The sequence below is a fragment of the Prionailurus viverrinus genome, chromosome C2 (assembly GCF_022837055.1).
Source record: "Prionailurus viverrinus isolate Anna chromosome C2, UM_Priviv_1.0, whole genome shotgun sequence".
NCBI lineage: Eukaryota > Metazoa > Chordata > Mammalia > Carnivora > Felidae > Prionailurus > Prionailurus viverrinus.
In genome coordinates, this window is record NC_062569.1 from 63484632 (window position 1) to 63502730 (window position 18099).

General features: G+C 36.2%; 1 protein-coding gene across 2 annotated transcripts in view; it reads left to right on the forward strand.

Moving 5' to 3' along the window:
- The window catches only part of SKIL (SKI like proto-oncogene), a 29402-nt gene extending 22371 nt beyond the window's left edge, over nucleotides 1-7031 (forward strand). For both annotated transcript variants that reach the window (XM_047875611.1, XM_047875610.1), the window contains exons 5-7: nucleotides 1193-1434; nucleotides 1710-1934; nucleotides 2589-7031. In XM_047875611.1, coding sequence (XP_047731567.1) covers nucleotides 1193-1434; nucleotides 1710-1934; nucleotides 2589-2747 — 626 coding nt within the window. In that variant the 3' untranslated portion in view covers nucleotides 2748-7031. The remainder of the gene's footprint in view (nucleotides 1-1192; nucleotides 1435-1709; nucleotides 1935-2588) is intronic.
- The last annotated feature ends 11068 nt before the right edge of the window (nucleotides 7032-18099 follow it).

Genomic DNA, 18099 nt, shown 5'->3' on the forward strand with positions numbered 1-18099 from the left:
TCATTTATTGTTGGTGTTTTTTGAAGCACAAAAGTTTTAAATTCTGATGAAGTCCAATTTCTTTTGTCTTTGATTGCTTATGTAGATGTTATTCTCAGAAACCATTGCCAAATTCAAGATCACGAAGATGTGCATATAAAAGTTTTAGCTCTTACATTTAGGATTTTGTTCCATTTTGAGTTAATTTTTACATACAGTGTGAGGTTCAACCTCACTCTTTGTATATGAATGCAGTTGTTCCAACACTATTTGTTGAAAAGACTGTTCCCTCCTGACTCCATTGTTTTGGTGCCCTTGTCAAATACCAGTGGCCCATGAAAGTATGGGTTTATTTCTGTATTCAGTGTTTATGCCAGTACAGAGTCTTGCTTTCTGTAGCTTTGTAATAAGCTTTGAAATTGGGCATTGTGAGTCCTACACATTTGTTGTTTTTCAAGATTGTTTTGACTATTTTGGATTCCTTGCATTTTCATATGAGTTTGTGAATCAGCTTGTCAATTTTTGCCACAAGCCAGGTGAGATTTTGATAGGAATTGCATTGAAAAAGTAGATCCCCTTGGGGAGTATTACCATCTATCTTAGTCTGTTCAGGCTGCTGTAACAAAAATACCACAGACTGGGTGGCTTATACCACAAACATTTATTTTTCATACTTCTGGAGGCTGGGAAGTCCAAGATCAGGGCATAAGCAGATTTGGTGTCTGGCAGGGCCCTGCTTCCTGGTTCATAAATGTCTGTGTTCTGCTCAGATACATGATGGAAGTCCTCACATGATGGAAAAGGCAGGAGAGGTCTCTGGAGTCTCTTTTATAAAGGCATAGATTCCATCATAGGTCTTATGACCTAATTATCTCCCAAAGCCCCCGCCTCCTATTACCATCATTGGGCATTAGTATTTCAACATACTGAATTTTGTGGTCACTGACATTTAGTTCATGGCCCCATCTTAACTGTAGTAAGTCTTCCAATCCATGAACATGGGGTGTCTTTTCATTTATTTAGGTCTTTAATTTCTTTCAATGATACTTTATTGTGTAGTTTTCATTGTAGAAGTCTTGCACTACTTTTCTTAAGTTTATTATTTTATTATTTTTATTTTATTTGTAAATGAATTTTTTTTCATTTGTGGATTGTTCTAGTGACTTTTTAACAGTGATGCTCATTTTTTGTTACCTCATTTTTCCTCTCAAAGATCCATCAGTCTCAAATAATTCGACAAGTAAAAAGAAACCCGAGTCTACCACTTGCAATTTCATCAGAGACACAAGCAAGACAGGAATTGACCGTGATATTGTAGCCTCATCGCCACTTCTTGTCAAAGATATCATTTGTGAGGATGATAAGGGAAAAATCATGGAAGAAGTAATGAGAACTTACGTAAAACAACAGGAAAAACTGAACTCAATTTTGCAGAAGAAGCAACAACTTCAGATGGTAAAATCTAAATGATAGTCTATTGTGAAAACAGGCTTTTGCATATCATTAAGAAACAAGAGATTGTAAATGTGTTTAAGATTGTTTAGAGTTTTATTACTCATAAGCAATTTTCTTTTAAATTTTTAGAGATGTTTTCAAGATAATTACTTCTATATGAAACTGATACGACAGCTGAATATTAGATGTTTTCTGACCTATTTTTTTTCCTGCATTGAAATTTTTAACATGATGGAAATAAAATAAAAATTGTATTGTAATTCTTCATATTACAGGAAGTTGAAATGTTGAGTAGTTCAAAAGCTATGAAGGAACTCACTGAAGAGCAGCAGAATTTACAGAAAGAGCTTGAATCTTTACAGAATGAACATGCTCAGAGAATGGAAGAATTTTATATTGAACAGAAAGACTTAGAGAAAAAATTAGAGCAGGTAATGAAGCAAAAATGTACCTGTGATTCAAATTTAGAAAAAGACAAAGAGGCTGAATATGCAGCACAGGTAAGAATTACTCAGTTTGTATAATGTTGCCCTTTCAGTGTGGAAATTGAGGTTGTTACCTTCTCTATTGAAGCAGTTACTTTTTATCAAGCTCATTTCATTGGGCAAGATTTAAAAATAGATAATTCTGTTAAACACAAGTTTAAGCTGTATCATCCAAGATGATTTTTCTGTTTTGATTGCTTTATTAAACTTTCATTAGGTTTCTGTAGTTGCCCAAAATGCTACTCACTAGCTTTTGAATAGCAAATGTTACATTATCTTAATATAGAATATGGGCTTTGACATCAACAAATTAACAGACATGAACTGTTGCCCACTATGTTCAGAAGCTCTCGAGCAAAAATGAATAGTAGCTCACTGGGGAAGGTGATCAAATAACCCTTACCATGAGCAGGCTGTGTGAGAGGTATATCAAAGTGTAGGGCATAATGAAAGTGCTCTAGGTGTTACGTTAGTTCTCTTCCCTTTGTTTTTCTTTCAATTCAATGCTATGTCAGAGTCAGACGAATAGTATTAATCAAGAGATTGTAATATGCATGAAGTAGTTCATTTTGTAAAAAGTAATTTGAAAGCAGGTCTTTGCCATGATCTGAGGACTAAATGGAAAAACAAAACTGAATGAAAACTGACACAGTCTTTTAAATCCCACAGTTGGCAGAACTGAGACAGAGATTGGACCATGCCGAGGCTGATAGGCAAGAACTCCAAGATGAACTCAGACAGGAACGGGAGGCAAGACAGAAGTTAGAGATGATGATAAAAGAGCTGAAGCTGCAGATTTTGAAATCATCTAAGACTGCTAAAGAATAGAAACCTTTAAAGAGATACGTCTGTGTTTCCCAACAGGGTTTATTTTTGTTCTTTCTGTGTGTGCTTTGATTATTGGATTCTGAATAACTTGTCTGCATGAAGATAACTAGGCATTCTATCCATTTGTAGATCAGAGAAAGTGAAGAGATTATATATTAGTACATAAATTTTTACATTTTCCAAATGAATGAAAATGTGTGTTTCTTTGTACTTTTTTTTCAATTGGCTTAGTGACAGTAGTTCATGGTTTCAACTGTTAGATAATCTGCCTAGATTCTGTTGCAAATTTAGCAGTTGTACACTTTTTAAAAGCCGCATTGTGTGATGGATAGTTGTGGTCAGTTTTGTTATCCATATTTCACACTCAATTTTACATACATTAGTGACTTCATATTTCAAATATATAGAGCTATTGAAGGAGTTGAATCTCCATTTTTTCATTAACACAATCTCCTTTCCAAATTGATAACAGTTTTACTCATTATTATATATAAAATTTGCTTTTATTTGGTTCATATTAATGAATTTCCACCAGTTCTTTTCTTTTTAATGTCTCCTAAGAGACATTTTGTCAAAAGAGGAATTTCATTGATGGGGTTATAGCACACCCCATAGGCATAATGAGGAAGGATAACATACTTTGTTATACGCTGCTGTTAAAACACAAGAAGTGGTTGTAATTTGTTTTTTGGTTAAATGTGGTTGTATTTAGAATTTTTTTTATGTAGCAACTTTAGAAGAGGGAATAAAATGTAATAATTTTTGAACTTTGGTTATGTTGTTAATAGAGGTGTGAAAATATTAATGTTCTTGAGAAAAACTGATACCATTGTGTATATCAGTTTGTATACAATCCATAATCCTCCTGTACAGTTTTTATATGTAGTTATGGGTCTTACTGAAATTTATATAATAGATTTGTTTTCCTTAATGGGTTCATTTTTCCTTAAATTGTAAAATATTAAATACCTTGAAGGTTATTTTAGATTTTTGTATGTTTAAATGTTAAGTCTTATCAATATTTGCACGAATGGACCATTTTCAATTACTACTTAATATCAAAATCAGGAATTTACAGTCACCTGATAGTGTATGAGAGGTTAATATAGGGAAGTTTAGTTACCTGCTACTAAAAGGTTTTTAGATAATTTTTAGAAGACAAAGAAATTCCATAGTTTGGGGGGAGGACAAATCTTCTGCACTTTTTTTTTGCACAGAAAAGTCTGTCATTCTTTAATGGCAAATTTCATATTCTTTAACTCTTGGCTTAAAAAATACTAGGTAAAGTTCTTAGTATGCATTTTTTAAAGGAAGTTTCCTGAAGTTACCATTTACTGATATTATTATTCCAGTAATTTTATGTTTATGTTCTCATGTAGGGTACTGTATGAAATTACTTGAGAGCTAAATTTATTTTTGAAATAAATCAGCTAGAGTTAAGGTTATATACTATTCCCAGCATAGACGATAGATGCTCTACTGGTATGGAACTTCAAAAATCAGTAGGCTATCATTCAGCCAGTTATTTTCGTATTTTGCGTAATGGTACTTACATATCCTAAAGGAATTTTTGTACTTCTCAAAGTATAGTTTCTTTACAAGAGTGTGATCTAAATGTGTATTTTCTATTTTCCATTTAATTTTACTATATTAACCCTGCAATTTAATTTGTTGATTCTTGGAGTCTCTTCAAGGAGGAACAAATGTTAAAATGACATACAGGAGCAAATGTTAAAAATGATACAATCTCCTAATACCTTTTATTTGGATCTGGAGAAAGAAAAATCATGAAGACATTTTATGATAAAGTTCATTTCAGTTGTGTCACAGTAAGCTTTTTGGGAGATAAACTCAAGCCTTATAATTTCATTTTTCTAATTTATTAAAAAATCTTTGTGCTTATGTTACATAGTAAATGACAAGCTTACTTAAGTTTCAACCCAAAAGTTCTAAAACAAATTGCGATTTGAAATATTTTATTTTAAAATTCTAAGCAGTGCTTAAACACCTTTAAATTATCATAAACTCTTGATGTTGAATTGACTAAAGAAATATTTTTTCTAGTCCTTTGTGTAAGGAAAATTTGCCACATGAAATTGTATAGTCTTCATTTTCCAGAAGATACATTGATGTGCCATAGGTTTATGTCTGTCTTCCTTGAAAATATAGCTTTTTAGTAAATTGTAAATATTATGCCTATTCTAGTTAAAAGTAATTTTAAGTTAAACTGCACCACATAGCTTGAAAATAGATTTTGTAATACTTTAAAAGTGGCCTCTGCTGAAATAACCTTATCCATATAAACTTATTCTTCTATACTTTGCATGCTCATTTTGTGTGTTGGTTGCTAGCTTAAAGTTTGTTTTGGTGTTAGTTTTTGTGTGCCAATTCATTAGACAAGCAGATTTTGCCTCAGACTTTGTAATATTATTCTTTTTAGGAAAAATATAAAAATATTTACTTTAAAAAGCTGCATTAAAGAACGGCCTAGCAAAAGTGCTAGAGCATCTTAAGGAAAAAAAGATAGAATATTAGCTTACTGGGTGATGGGTGATGTTTAATTTGGGTGATGATAGTTTCTATTCTTTAAATGTTACGAGTAAAAGGTACCAAATCTATAAAGGTAGTAAATGTAAAACCTGCTGTCATTGAGGAAGCTCTAAACCACCCTGATTTCACAAATGCAACTTGTAACACTATCAAAAGATTTGACCAACCACATAAGTTTGGCTTGTGCTTTAGTTCTGTAAAGCATATTGTTTTGCTTGAATTTCTGTGTCCATGAGAGTCGGGATGTTTTATGCTTCTTGAACTAATTTTATAACATATTTAATATATTACCAATTGAGATATAAAATCATTTGTACATATTGAATTAAAAACCAGTTGCTAAAGTAGGTGAAATAGATTGAGTACAATGATATTCGCAGGTTATCCATATGTTTCAGAAGTCATGACCGAACAACCAATTTCTTTGCACATCTATATGACTTCTGTTTGAAGGAAAGTAGAATGGTAAGGAAACTTGAGTAATATGGAGTGCGTTCAAGATATTTCCCTAAAGTTAGTTGTAAAGCTGATGCTGAAGGTTTTTGATCAGCTTCTAATGTTTTCTTCTCAATGACTTCTGTTTTGATTGCATAGGGGAAAAATCCACATTTTCATTTGCTCTTACGCATTTAATCTGCACGACAGGACATTAAAAGTCAATATAATGAAAAGTTGTGCTCATACTGTACATCTATTTCTGTGCTTAGAACTACTTGTTAATTTTTATTGAAGCTGTCAGCAATAAGAGACACATTACTGCTGTATTATACGTTGTGGGATTGAATAAACAGCTTAAATTTTTTTTTCTATTATGGGATACTGAAGCATTTCCATTACTGGAAGAAATTTGTATGGGTATTCTGTATTGCGTCTTTTTAAAAGGACAGTTTTTTTTTCTTTCTTTTTTTTAAATTTTTTTGTAAAATCTTTCCATTTTAGATGGCTTCTAAGCTGCATAATGCAACCTGGAGCCTTTTTCTTTAGTAATAGACTTAAATGTCTTATATAGCGCTACTGTTTTTGAATTAGAAAATGATCAAATGTAAAAACTGAAATTTAAAAATTAAGCCCAGAAAACAAAATAGTGTATTTAGTTGAATGTAAAAGAAATTTGTAAGATTTTTTCTTCAATATAGATACCTCACTTGAAAATAAAGCACAGCATACTTAAAGTAGTTCTAGTAAAAACGTCCTGCTAAAAAGAATTGCTTAATCTAGGACAACTTTGGGGGGAGTTATAGTTTGGGAAACATAAAATACACTTGCTTTTAACCATCCTGTTAGAAGTATTTGCTTATCCTGATGATTTTAAGCCAACACAGTAGTCTTAAATTATTTCTGAATTTCTAACCTGTGAAAGCAGTAAATGAAATACCTGTTCTGCAACTATTGAAACAAGTTGTTGACTATACTGACTATAATTCAATTTAAAATTTTGCCAATGATGTACAGTTTTATGGTTAAAATTGCTGTGGTTGGTTGCATCACATGACACAAAACTGTCCTCTACCTCACGTGAAATAAATATTTTATATGGTTTTACTATAAAACAAGACTCATCTATCTGGTCACTTAGTTTACAAATTTTGAATTATATTTATTGAAACATGACATACTGTGCTCTCAGCTTATACCTCAATCGTATTTTGTGCTGTTTTCCATTTTCATGCCTTGTAAATAACTTGTATAGATTGTGGATTAAATTCTGAATAAAAACTTTTAATGCCAATGAAACTGATTCAAGCTGTCTTAATATCCTGTGTGAACTCAACTTTCTTGTCTCTTAAGATTGACATATTCTCCTTTTGTCCTTTAAAGTTTATTATTCGTGACACACTAAATGATTAACTTGAGAAATATTTTTAAGATTATAAATTAAGACATTTAAAAAAATTTAACGTTTATTTTTGAGAGAGAAAGAGAGGGGGAGGGGCAGAGAGAGACAGAGACAAAATCCGAAGCAGGCTCTAGGCTCTGAGCTGTCAGCACAGAATCCGACATGGGGCCTGAACTCCTGAGCAGTGAGATGGTGAGATAGTTACCTGAGCCAAAGTCGGATGCTTAACTGACATGAACCACCCAGGTGCCCCTAAAATAAGACGTTTTATGCAATATTTCAGGTGCAGAACATACCAGCATTTGCGATGATTTTCTTTCATGATGCATTCTCTTGTTTTCACATCTTTCCCTTATTCCTCTATCCCCACCTCTGGTATTAGTGGTTTATGACAGCATAACAAATTACTCCCAAATTTAGCTGCTGGAAATAACATTTCACACAGTATCTGAAAATCAGAAATGCAAAGGCAGGTTAGCAGGGTGTGATGGTTCAGGACCTCTTAGTAGTGTGCAGTTACTATGTTACCTGGGGCTGAAGTCATTTGGGAGCTTGACAGCTGGAGGATCTGCTTGCAAGTTTATTCATACGGTTGACAGGTGTTCAGTTCCCTACTGTATGGACCTGTCCATGGAGCTCTGTACAGCGTGGTAGATGGCTTCCCACAAATGAATGATCCAAAGGAGAGTAAGAATGATGCCAGTTTCTTTCGTTGCTTAGACTAAGTGAGTCCCAAGTCCAGCCCATATGCGATTGGAGAAGATTACAGAAGGGTATGGAATACCAGGAGGCAGGGATTACTGAGGACCATTCTAGAGTCTGATTACCATAACTTCCCAAGTTTTTTGTGGCAAAATACGCATAACGTAAAAGTTAACATTTTGACTATTTTTGAGAGTGTAATTCAGTGGCAATGGGTACGTTCACAATGTTCGACTATCACCACTATATTCAGACTTTTTCATTATCCCAAACAGAAACTATGTACCTATTAAACAGTAATTTCCCCCTATGTTTTTTTCTAAGATTTATATTGTTTTAGCTTTTCCATTTAGGTCTTTGATCCACATTATGTTACTTTTGTATCTGATGTCAGGTAAGAGTCCAGTTTTATTCTTTTGCATATGGGTATCCAGTTCACAGCATCATTTATTGAAAACTGTCCTTCCTGTTGAATGGTTTTGACACCTTTGTCCAAAATCATTGACCATATGTGTGAAGTTTTATTTCTGGGCTCTCTGTTTTATTCCACTGGTCTATGTATCTGTCCTTATACCAGTATCACACTCTTTTGGTTACTGTAGCTTTGTAGTAAGTTTTGAAATGAGGAAGTGAGAGTCTTCCAAATTTGTTCTTTTTCAAGATTGTTTTGCCTATTTTGGGTCCCTTGATATTCCATGTGAATTTAGGGTGGGTTCTTCTACTTTTACAAAAAACACCATTGAAATTTTGTTAGGCATTTCACTGAATCTGGATCACTTTAGATGGTATTGTCATCTTAATGATATTAGGTCTTCCAGTCTATGACCATGGGATATCTTTGCATTTATTTAGGTCTTTAATTTCTTTCAGCAATGTTTTATAGTTTTCAATGTACAAGATTTCCCCCTCAGATTTATTCTTACATATTTTGTTCTTTTTGATGCATTGTAAATGGGATTTTATTAATTTCCATTAAGACTGTTCGTTGCTAGTTTGTAGAAAATGCAATTAGTTTTTGTGTATTAATTTTGTATCCTGGAACTTTGCTGAATTTATTTATTAGGTGTAACAATTTTATCATGTGTGGAATTTTTAACATGTAAGATCGAATCATCTGCAAACAAATAATTTTACTTCTTCCTTCTTAATTTGGATGCTTTTTATTCATTTTTCATGCCTAATTATTCCAGCTAGAACCTCCAATACTATATTGGATAGAAGTGGTGAAAGCAGGCATCTTTGTTTAGTTCTTGATCTTGGAGGGAAAGCTTTTAGTCTTTCATCATTGTGTGTAATGTCAGCTGTGGATTTTTCATATACGGCCTACTTATGTTGAAAAAATTCCATCTATATCTAGCTTATTGAGTGTTTTTATCATGGAAAGGTGTTGAATTTTGTCAAATACTTTTTCTGCAACACTTAAGATGATCATGTGTTTTTTTTTTCCCCCTTCTGTTTTTGTGATGTGTTACATTGCTTGGTTTTTGTAAGGTGAACTATCTTTTGCATTCCAAGAATAAATTCCATTGCTCATGGTGAATAATCCGTTTAATATGCTGTTATTTATTTAAATGAAATATATTTGACATACAATGTGTAAATTTAAGGTGTACACTATGTTAATTTGATACATTCATTTAGTTTTTAATATGTTGAATTTAGCATTTTGTTGAGGGCTTTTGCATCAATACTCATAAAAGATATTGGTCTGTAGGTTTTGTTTGTTTTCTGTAGTGTCATTGGTCCTAGTATTGGGATAATCCTAGCCTCACAGAATGACTTAGGAAGTGTTCTCTGTGCTTTGATTTTTTTTCATAAGATTCATTTTATTTTTATTTATTTTTTTAAGAGAAAGAGAAAGAGTGAAAGTGCAAGAACATGGAGGAGGGGCAGAGGGAGAATCTTTAAAAATTTTTTTTGAAGTTTATTTATTCTGAGAGAGAGAGAGAGAGAGAGAGAGAGAGAGAGAGAGAGAATGCACGGGAGAAGGGCAGAGAGAGAGGGAGAGAGACAGACGGAGAGAGAGAATCCCAAGCAGGCTCCGCACTGTCAGTGTAGGGCTGGATGCAGGGCTTGAATTCACGAACGCTGAGATCATGACCTGAGCCAAAATCAAGACTCTGACGCTTAACTGACTGAGCCACTCACGTGCCTCAAGAATCTTTCTTAAAAAATGTTTGTTTGTTTATTGTTTATTTATTTTGAGGGAGAGCACGAGCTGGGGAAGGGCAGAGAGAGAAGAGTGAGGATCCCAAGCAGGCTCTGCATTGCCTGTGCAGAGCCCAATGTGGGGCTCAAATCCACAAACCCTGATATCATGACCTGAGCCCAAATCAAGAGTGGGACATTTAACTGACTGAGTCACCCAGGCACCCCTGTGCTTTGATTTTTTGGAAGAGTTTGAGAAATACTGGTGTTAGTTCTTTCTTCAGTGTTTTGTAGAAGTCCCCACTGAAGCCATCTGGTTCTGCACTTTTCTTTGTTGGGAGTTTTTTTGTTTTTGTTTTTTTTGTTTGTTTTTGTTTTTTTAAATATAATTTATTGTCAAATTGGCTTCCATACAACACCCAGTGCTCATCCCAACAAGCAACCTCCTCAGTGTCCATCATCCACTTTCCCCTCTCCCCCACCCCCCATCAACCCTCAGTTTGTTCTCCATATTTAAGAGTTTGCCTCCCTCCCTCTCTGTTTGTAACTATTTCCCCCCCTCCCCTTCCCCATGGTCTTCTGTTAAGTTTCTCAAGATCCACATATGAGTGAAAACATATGATACCTGTTTTTCTCTGGCTGACTTATTTCACTTAGCATAATACCCTCCAGTTCCATCCACGTTGCTTCAAATGGCCAGATTTCATTCTTTCTCATTGCCAAGTAGTATTCCATTGTATATATAAACCACATCTTCTTTATCCATTCATCAGTTGATGGACATTTGGGCTCTTACCATAATTTGGCTATTGTTGAAAGCCCTGCTATAAACATTGGGGTACATGTGCCCCTATGAATCAGCATTCCTGTATCCCTGGGGTAAATTCCTAGCAGTGCTATTGCTGGGTCTTAGGGTAGTCCTATTTTAAATTTTTTGAGGGACCTCCACACTGTTTTCCAGAGAGGCTGCACCACTTTGCATTGTTGGGAGGTTTTTGATTAGTGATTTAATCTTACTAGTTACAGGTTTATTCAATTTTTTTATTTCTTCATGAGTTATTTTTGGTGGATGGCGTGTTTGTAGGAATTTGTCCATTTCATCCAGGTTATCTTTTTTGATGGCACATAATTGTTGATAGAACTCTCTTAAAAATCCCTTTTATTTTTGTAAAATAAGTAGAAATGTTCCTATTTTCATTTCTGATTTTAGGAGTTTGAGTCTTCTTTTTCCTTAGTCAATCTAGTTAAAGTTTCATCAATTTTGTGACCTTTTCAAAGAACCAGCTTTTGATTTTACTGATTTTCTCCACTGTTTTTTCTTCTCTATGTCCACTCTTATCTTTATTTTTTCCTTCTACTGAACTTGAGTTTAGTTTACCCTTCTTTTTTTTATTTTTAAATTTATTTTATTTTATTTTTTAAGATTTTTTTCTTTTTTTAATGTTTATTTTTTGTGTGTGAGAGAGAGAGCAAACATGAGCAGGGGAGGGGCAGAGAGAGAGGGAGACACAGAATCTGAAGCGGGCTCCAGGCTCTGAGCTGTCAGTACAGAGCCTGACGCAGGGCTTGAACTCATGAACTGTGAGATCATGACTTGAGCCGAAATCAGACTGAGCAACCCAGGCGTCCCTTAAGATTTTATTTTTAAGTAATCTCTACACCCAGCATGGGGTTAGAACTCACAGCCCTGAGATCAAGAGTCATATGCTCCACTGAATGAGACAGCCAGGGGCCCCTACTCTTTTTTTTTTTTTTAGTTCCTCAGGATTTATAGTTTGGTTATTGATATTGGATCTTTCATTTGTTTGTTTGCTTGCTTTGTTTTTTGTTTTGTTTTGTTTTGTTTTTTTGTTTAAGTAGGCTTCACACCTAGTGTGGAGCCCAGTGTGGGACTTGAATTCACAAGCCTGAGATCAAGACCTGATCCAAAATCAAGAGTTGGATGCTTGACCAACTGACCCACCCAGGTGCCCAACACCCCCTTTCTTTCGAGAAGAGTTTTATCTAACTTCTTTCCCCTCTTGATACCTCCACCAACCATGCAGCCAAACACAGATGCACATGACCCTGACATCAAGAGTCGCATACTCTGCTGACTGAGCCAGGAAAGTGCCCCAGCATGTTTGCTTCTTAACTGAACACTTAGTTGAAATGTAAGTTGAAAAACTTAATTGAATACTTTTATAATGATTTTCTTAGGTAGACTTTTAGAAGCTGGATCAAAGAATATACATATTTAAGTCCTTTATATATTGCTGAATTATTTTGAAAAAGAGCATATCATTTGTGTTATTGGTATTTTGTAATGTTCATTCTTTGTGTTGGTTATTTTTATTAAATCACTTTGATAGAGGGTTAATGAGAGGCTGTGAGAGCCCTCCAGTGGCTAAGCTGATTTCTGCAAAAATATTATCATGAGTGGAATTAAAAAGGAATTGTATCTAGTTGCTGAATCTTAATGGCAAAAAGAGGGAAGTGCTAGAAATATCTTGCCTGTTGAAAAGGGCTTATCCTTTAGTTAGAGTAGGGCTGCCATTTGCTTTCTTTTCAAATTCTTGTTCATCTGCTACTAGATTATGCAATGTTTTGAATTTCACTGCTATGTAATATGAAGATTATGCTGGTTTCAAACAGGTTTAAAACCAACTGATTGCTTATAAAAGCTAATGTTTATTGAGTACTTATATGTGTCAGGCACTGTTTCAAGCATTTTACATACGGTAATGAATTTAAATCTCATGGTTATTATAACATAATTACTATTTTTCAATACCATTTTACTGGCAGGAAATAGAATTCTCGTTACTAAATAGAATAGCTTAACAGAAAGGTTAAATAACTTGCCCACAGTCACACAAATCATAAGTGATGGAGTTAGAATTCCAACCCAGTGCTCTTAACCACCTGCTCTAATGTCTCCTTTGGATCTTGGTGTCCAAGAATGTTCTCATTCAGGACAATTCATAAAGTAGAATCTTTATTTATGTAACAAATGAATGAACAAAGAAAACAATCGGTACAGTTGAGACATTGGCTTCCCTTCTAGTAGTTCTTTAGGAACAGTATAGTGTTGATAACATAATTTATGATTTTATATCATGTGTTGAATGAATAACAAGAGGTCACATGATAGTTTTGATTATTTTATAATTCATACATTTTTCAGTGAAAGACTTAAAGTTTGACAGATTGCTCTGTATTTTGATGTCCTAGGTGGGTAAGTAGAAATAGCTGCTCTTAATTTCTAAGAGAATTTAATGGTGTGGCTTTCTAGTTAATTGTCTTATTTTCCTTTCAGTACTTACATACTTTGCTACTATTCTATTTTTAGAAAATGTGATCTCCTGTTTGAACTAAAAATAAAGACTTCTACTGTTCTTCAGGATGTATGATCTTTTTTAAAATTTTTATTTATTTTTATGTTTCTTTATTTATTTTGAGGGAGAGAAAGAGAGAGACAGCGCATGCCCATGTTGGGGAAGGGCAGAGAGAAGGAGAGACAGAATCCCAAGTAGGCTCTGCACCATCAGCACAAAGCCCGATGCGGGGCGGGAACTCATGAACCGTGACCTAAGGAACTCATGACCTGAGCCATGATCATGAGTCAGATGCTTAACTGACTGTGCCACCCAGGTGCCCCTAGGATGTATAATATTATAGGTTGAATGAGGCCTATTATCTAATGTATTCTGAAACTTCTGGTAGAGAAGCAGATAAATGGCTATTTGAAAGCAGAGGAGAAAACACATTCTGGAAGGGACTCAAACCTAACAATCCAGGTACAGCTTTTTATTATTTTGCTTTATCTCTGAGTGGAAGGAGGAGAAATTTGGAATAAAATGGCTCCTGAAGGAATTTTTTTAAAAAAATGTGTATTTATTTTTGAGAGAGAATGAGAGCGCATGTGTGCGAGGGCCAGAGAGGATCTGAAGCTCTGAGCAAATGGCACAGAGCCCGAGGCGGGGCTCGAAGTCACTATGAGATCATGACCTGAGCAGAAGTCAGACACTCAACCAACTGAGCCACCCAGGGACCCCTGAAGGATTTTTAAAAAATGTTTATTTATTCATTTGAGAGAGAGAGAGAAAGATAGAGAGTGAGTGGGGGAGGGGCAGAGAGAGAGGGAGACAGAGAATCCCATGCAGGCTCCTCACTGTCAGCGCAGAGCCCGATGTGGGGCTTGAGCTGAAACCAAGAGTCCTACACTTAACTGACTGAGCCACCCAGGTGCCCTAGGAATGTTTTTTTAATTGCATGATGCAGGCCAAGAACTGGGACCCTGAAAAGACAGTTGTTGTTGTTTTTTCCCCAGTAGCTGAAGTCAAAATTTTAGATGGAAGTAATTTGTGAAAGTGCTGCTTTGCTCTCGATGGAGTTACCTTGACTGAGGCCAGTATCTCTAGGTAATCAGAGACTTTCCTGCTTGAGACCTGAGCAGCACACATTCCTTACTGGAGAAGTCTCTTCCTTACCAAGGACAGCAGGTGGGTACAGAGACCACATAGGGCCTTCATTACTGCCTCTTGCCTGCTCTCAGACCAGTTCTAATCCCTACCTCCTGATTTCTTCTTCTTCAGATTCCCATCTGCTATGGACTAAATATTTGTGTCCTCCCACGATCGCTGGTTGAAACCTAAACCTTTGGGAGGTGATTAGGTCTTAAGAGTGTAGGCCTCGTGCATGAAATTAGTGCCTTTATAAAAGAGACCCCGGGGCGCCTGGCTGGCTCAGTAGGTTAAGCATCTGACTTTGGCTCAGGTCATCATCTTGTGGTCCAAGAGTTTGAGTCCTGCGTTGGGCTCTGTGCTGTCAGCACAGAGCCTGGATCCTTCTTGGGATTCTGTGTCTCCCTCTCTCTGACTCTTCCCCACTCACAGTCTCTCTCTCTCTCAAAAATGAATAGACATTTAAAAAAATTAAAAAAAAAAGAGAGAGAGAGCCCCCACAAAACTCCCTTATCCTTTCTATCATGTCAGGACACAGCAAAAAGACTACTGTCTATGAACCTAGAGGAGGATTCTCAGCAAACACAGAATCTGCTAGTCGGTTCCTTGACCTTACACTTCTAACCCCAGAATTGTAGAAGTAAGTTTCTGTTCTCTATGAACTACTCAGTCTATGGCATTCTCTTTTGGAAGTCCAGATAGACTGAGACAGCATCTTAGTGAAACTTGGAGGCTTGCAAATGCAGTCTCTATTTTTGGGGGGAACATTTCAATTCAACTCCATTCAACAGATAGGTACAGAGTGCCTTTAAGTCTTTCAGACACTGCCACACTCAGATTTCAGTGATCAATAAAATAGACAAATCCCCCAAACTCACAGGGCATTTCACATTTGCTTACACTATGAGTTTATATTACACTATGAGTTTATACTACAGTATTTCTTTTTGTTTTAATGTTTATTTATTTTTGAAAGAGAGAGGGTCAGAGTGTGTGTTGGGGGTGGGGTGCAGAGAGAGAGGGAGACACAGAATATGAAGCAGGCTCCAGGCTCCAGGCTTTCAGCATAGAGTCGGACATGGGGTTTGAACCCACGAGCCATGAAATCATGACCTGAGCTGAAGTTGGACGTTTAGCCAACCGAGCCACCCAGGTGCCCCTATACTACAATATTTCTTAATTTTTTTTAACGTTTATTCACTTTTGAGAGACAGAGACAGAGTGTAAACAGGGGTGGGACAGAGAGAGAGGAAGACCCAGAATCCAACGCAGGCTCCAGGCTCTGAGCTGTCAGGACAGAGCCAGATGCAGGGCTCAAACTCACGAACTGTGAGATCATGACCTGAGCCGAAGTCAGATGCTTAATGGACTGAGCCCTCCAAGCGCCCATATACTACAGTATTTCTAAAAATGTATGTGTATTTGGAATTGTGTATTACCAAATATTAAAATCCACAAGAGGAATTTATCCTTTAAAAGAAGCCTTATTAAAAGTATTTTAATTATTTTTTTAAGTAAGCTCTATGCAGGGCTTGAACTCACTACCCCAAGAACAAGAGTCGCATGCTCTACTGACTGAGCCTGCCAGGAACGCCAAAAGTATTTTAATTTTTAAATGAATGATCTCCCCCAAGTAGTATCATATATGTCCTATGCGTTCACATTTTATAAAGAAATGCATGTTTCTTAATATGTGAGGAAAGCCTTTTTCTTTTTTTTTTTTAAGATTTTGTTTTTAAGTAATCTCTACATCCAGCGTGGGGCTTAAGCTTACAACCCTGAGATCGAGAGTCACCTGCTCTACTGACTGAGCCAGTCAGGCGCCCCTGGGAGGAAAGCTTTCTACAGAGAAGCGTACATTCCATTTGGGGCTAATGATCACACATGTAGAATGTGGGAAGTTGCTGTTAATCATGTTTCTCTGCAAATCATAGGCCCCTTGACACAGAAAATGTTTTCACCAGCTATGCAATGATAAAAGACAACCATTAGTAGTCGCTGTAAGCCCACTCCTTTGGCCCAAGTTTTGCTTTCCGTGTGGGCTTTTGCCGCTTGTAAGCAAACACACTTGTCAGTGCCTAGTGCATTAGTGCTCTAACTGAATCACAGGCTATGTGACTATGTTTCAGTGTGAATGGTAGAACAGTTAACCACGCCGACTCCTTTGTTCAGTACATATCTGGGGTTAAGGTCATCAACTGCCTTTCTAATGCTCTCCATTATACATTTTTGAACAAGATTAAGGAAGGAAAGACCTTCTTACATTTTTTGTAATGGAAAGGATATTGGACTTAGGGTTGGAAGAGCTGGGATCAGATTTCAGCTTTACCTTACTAGTTCTGTTACACAGAAATGTGAAGAGATGGCAAGGCACAGTTTTCTGAGAGAAAATTAACTGGAAAGACATTGTCTGGGAGGACTGGGAGCCCACCGTTGACTGGGGTGACTGGACCCTGAGAAACTGACTTTCACTGCTGAAACGGTACCCGGGACTGTGGTAGACCTGGAACGTCAGTTTATTAAGTCATGCCATGTGGGAAGTCATTTTCTAATCACAAGGAAGCCTTGGGGAGTAGAGTCACCACAGGAATGTGGATGATTTTAGGGTAGGTCCCTCAGCTAAAATAGCTTCCGGGACTTCCCCAGTATACAGGGAACCTTATCAAAGGGACAGTATTCTTGGTGTTGGTGGGTCACTATACCATCTCCCATGGATAGTAGAGGATTCTCATGGCCTCTTGGCTTCCAGTTCCTTGTGCTTCCATGGCTGCCCAACTTCCTTTCCGAGGGACATGCTCTGTTATGGCTAATTAATTCAAACAGGTTACAGTTTGCAGCTCTTCCTCCAGTGGCCTTGTGTACATCTGTGTTGTGATTGTTTCAATATTCATCTTAGGATTTCTCTTCTGTATAACCTAATTATTTTATCTTTAGTTTCTATCAAAAGCAGCTCATATTTTCAATTAATCCATTTTGCCTACAGATAATGCTAACAGTAGCTAACATTATGAGCGTCCATTTGTAATATATATGTGTGTATGTATATGTAAATAAAGCACATATATAAATATTCAACTTTGCATACGTTATCTCACTTAACCCGAACAATAACCCTATGGGGCATCGACAATTCACACTTTATAGATCGAGAACCTGAGAGTTACATAGGTTAAGGGACAGCCCAAGTGATAAAGTTGGAATATAACCTCAGGAGGTTCCATTCCAAGAACTTAACAACCTGGCAACCTTTTACCATTTAGTGTCTGAGTTCTAAAATCTGGCTTTACAAATACCTCTGTGTGTGTCACCTGGGGGGGGGGGGGGAGGCTGAGCGTTGTTGAATTCTGATTGGTTGAATTTTTATTGTTGGAATGTCAAATGCTAATGGAGTCATAAGAATGCAGATTTCATAATTGCTTTTTCAATGAATTGATGTTGGGTTTTATAGTTTTTAATATATACATATGTGTATCTATCTATATCTATCTATCTATATCTATCTATCTATCTATATATATATATTTTAAGTTTTAGTTTAAGTAGGCTCCATACCCAATGTGGGTCTTGAACTTACAATCCTGAGATCAAGGGTCACATGCTCTACTGACTGAGCCAGCCAGGCAACCCGGATTTTATAGTCTATATTGTACTTAAAACAAAAGCTCTTTTG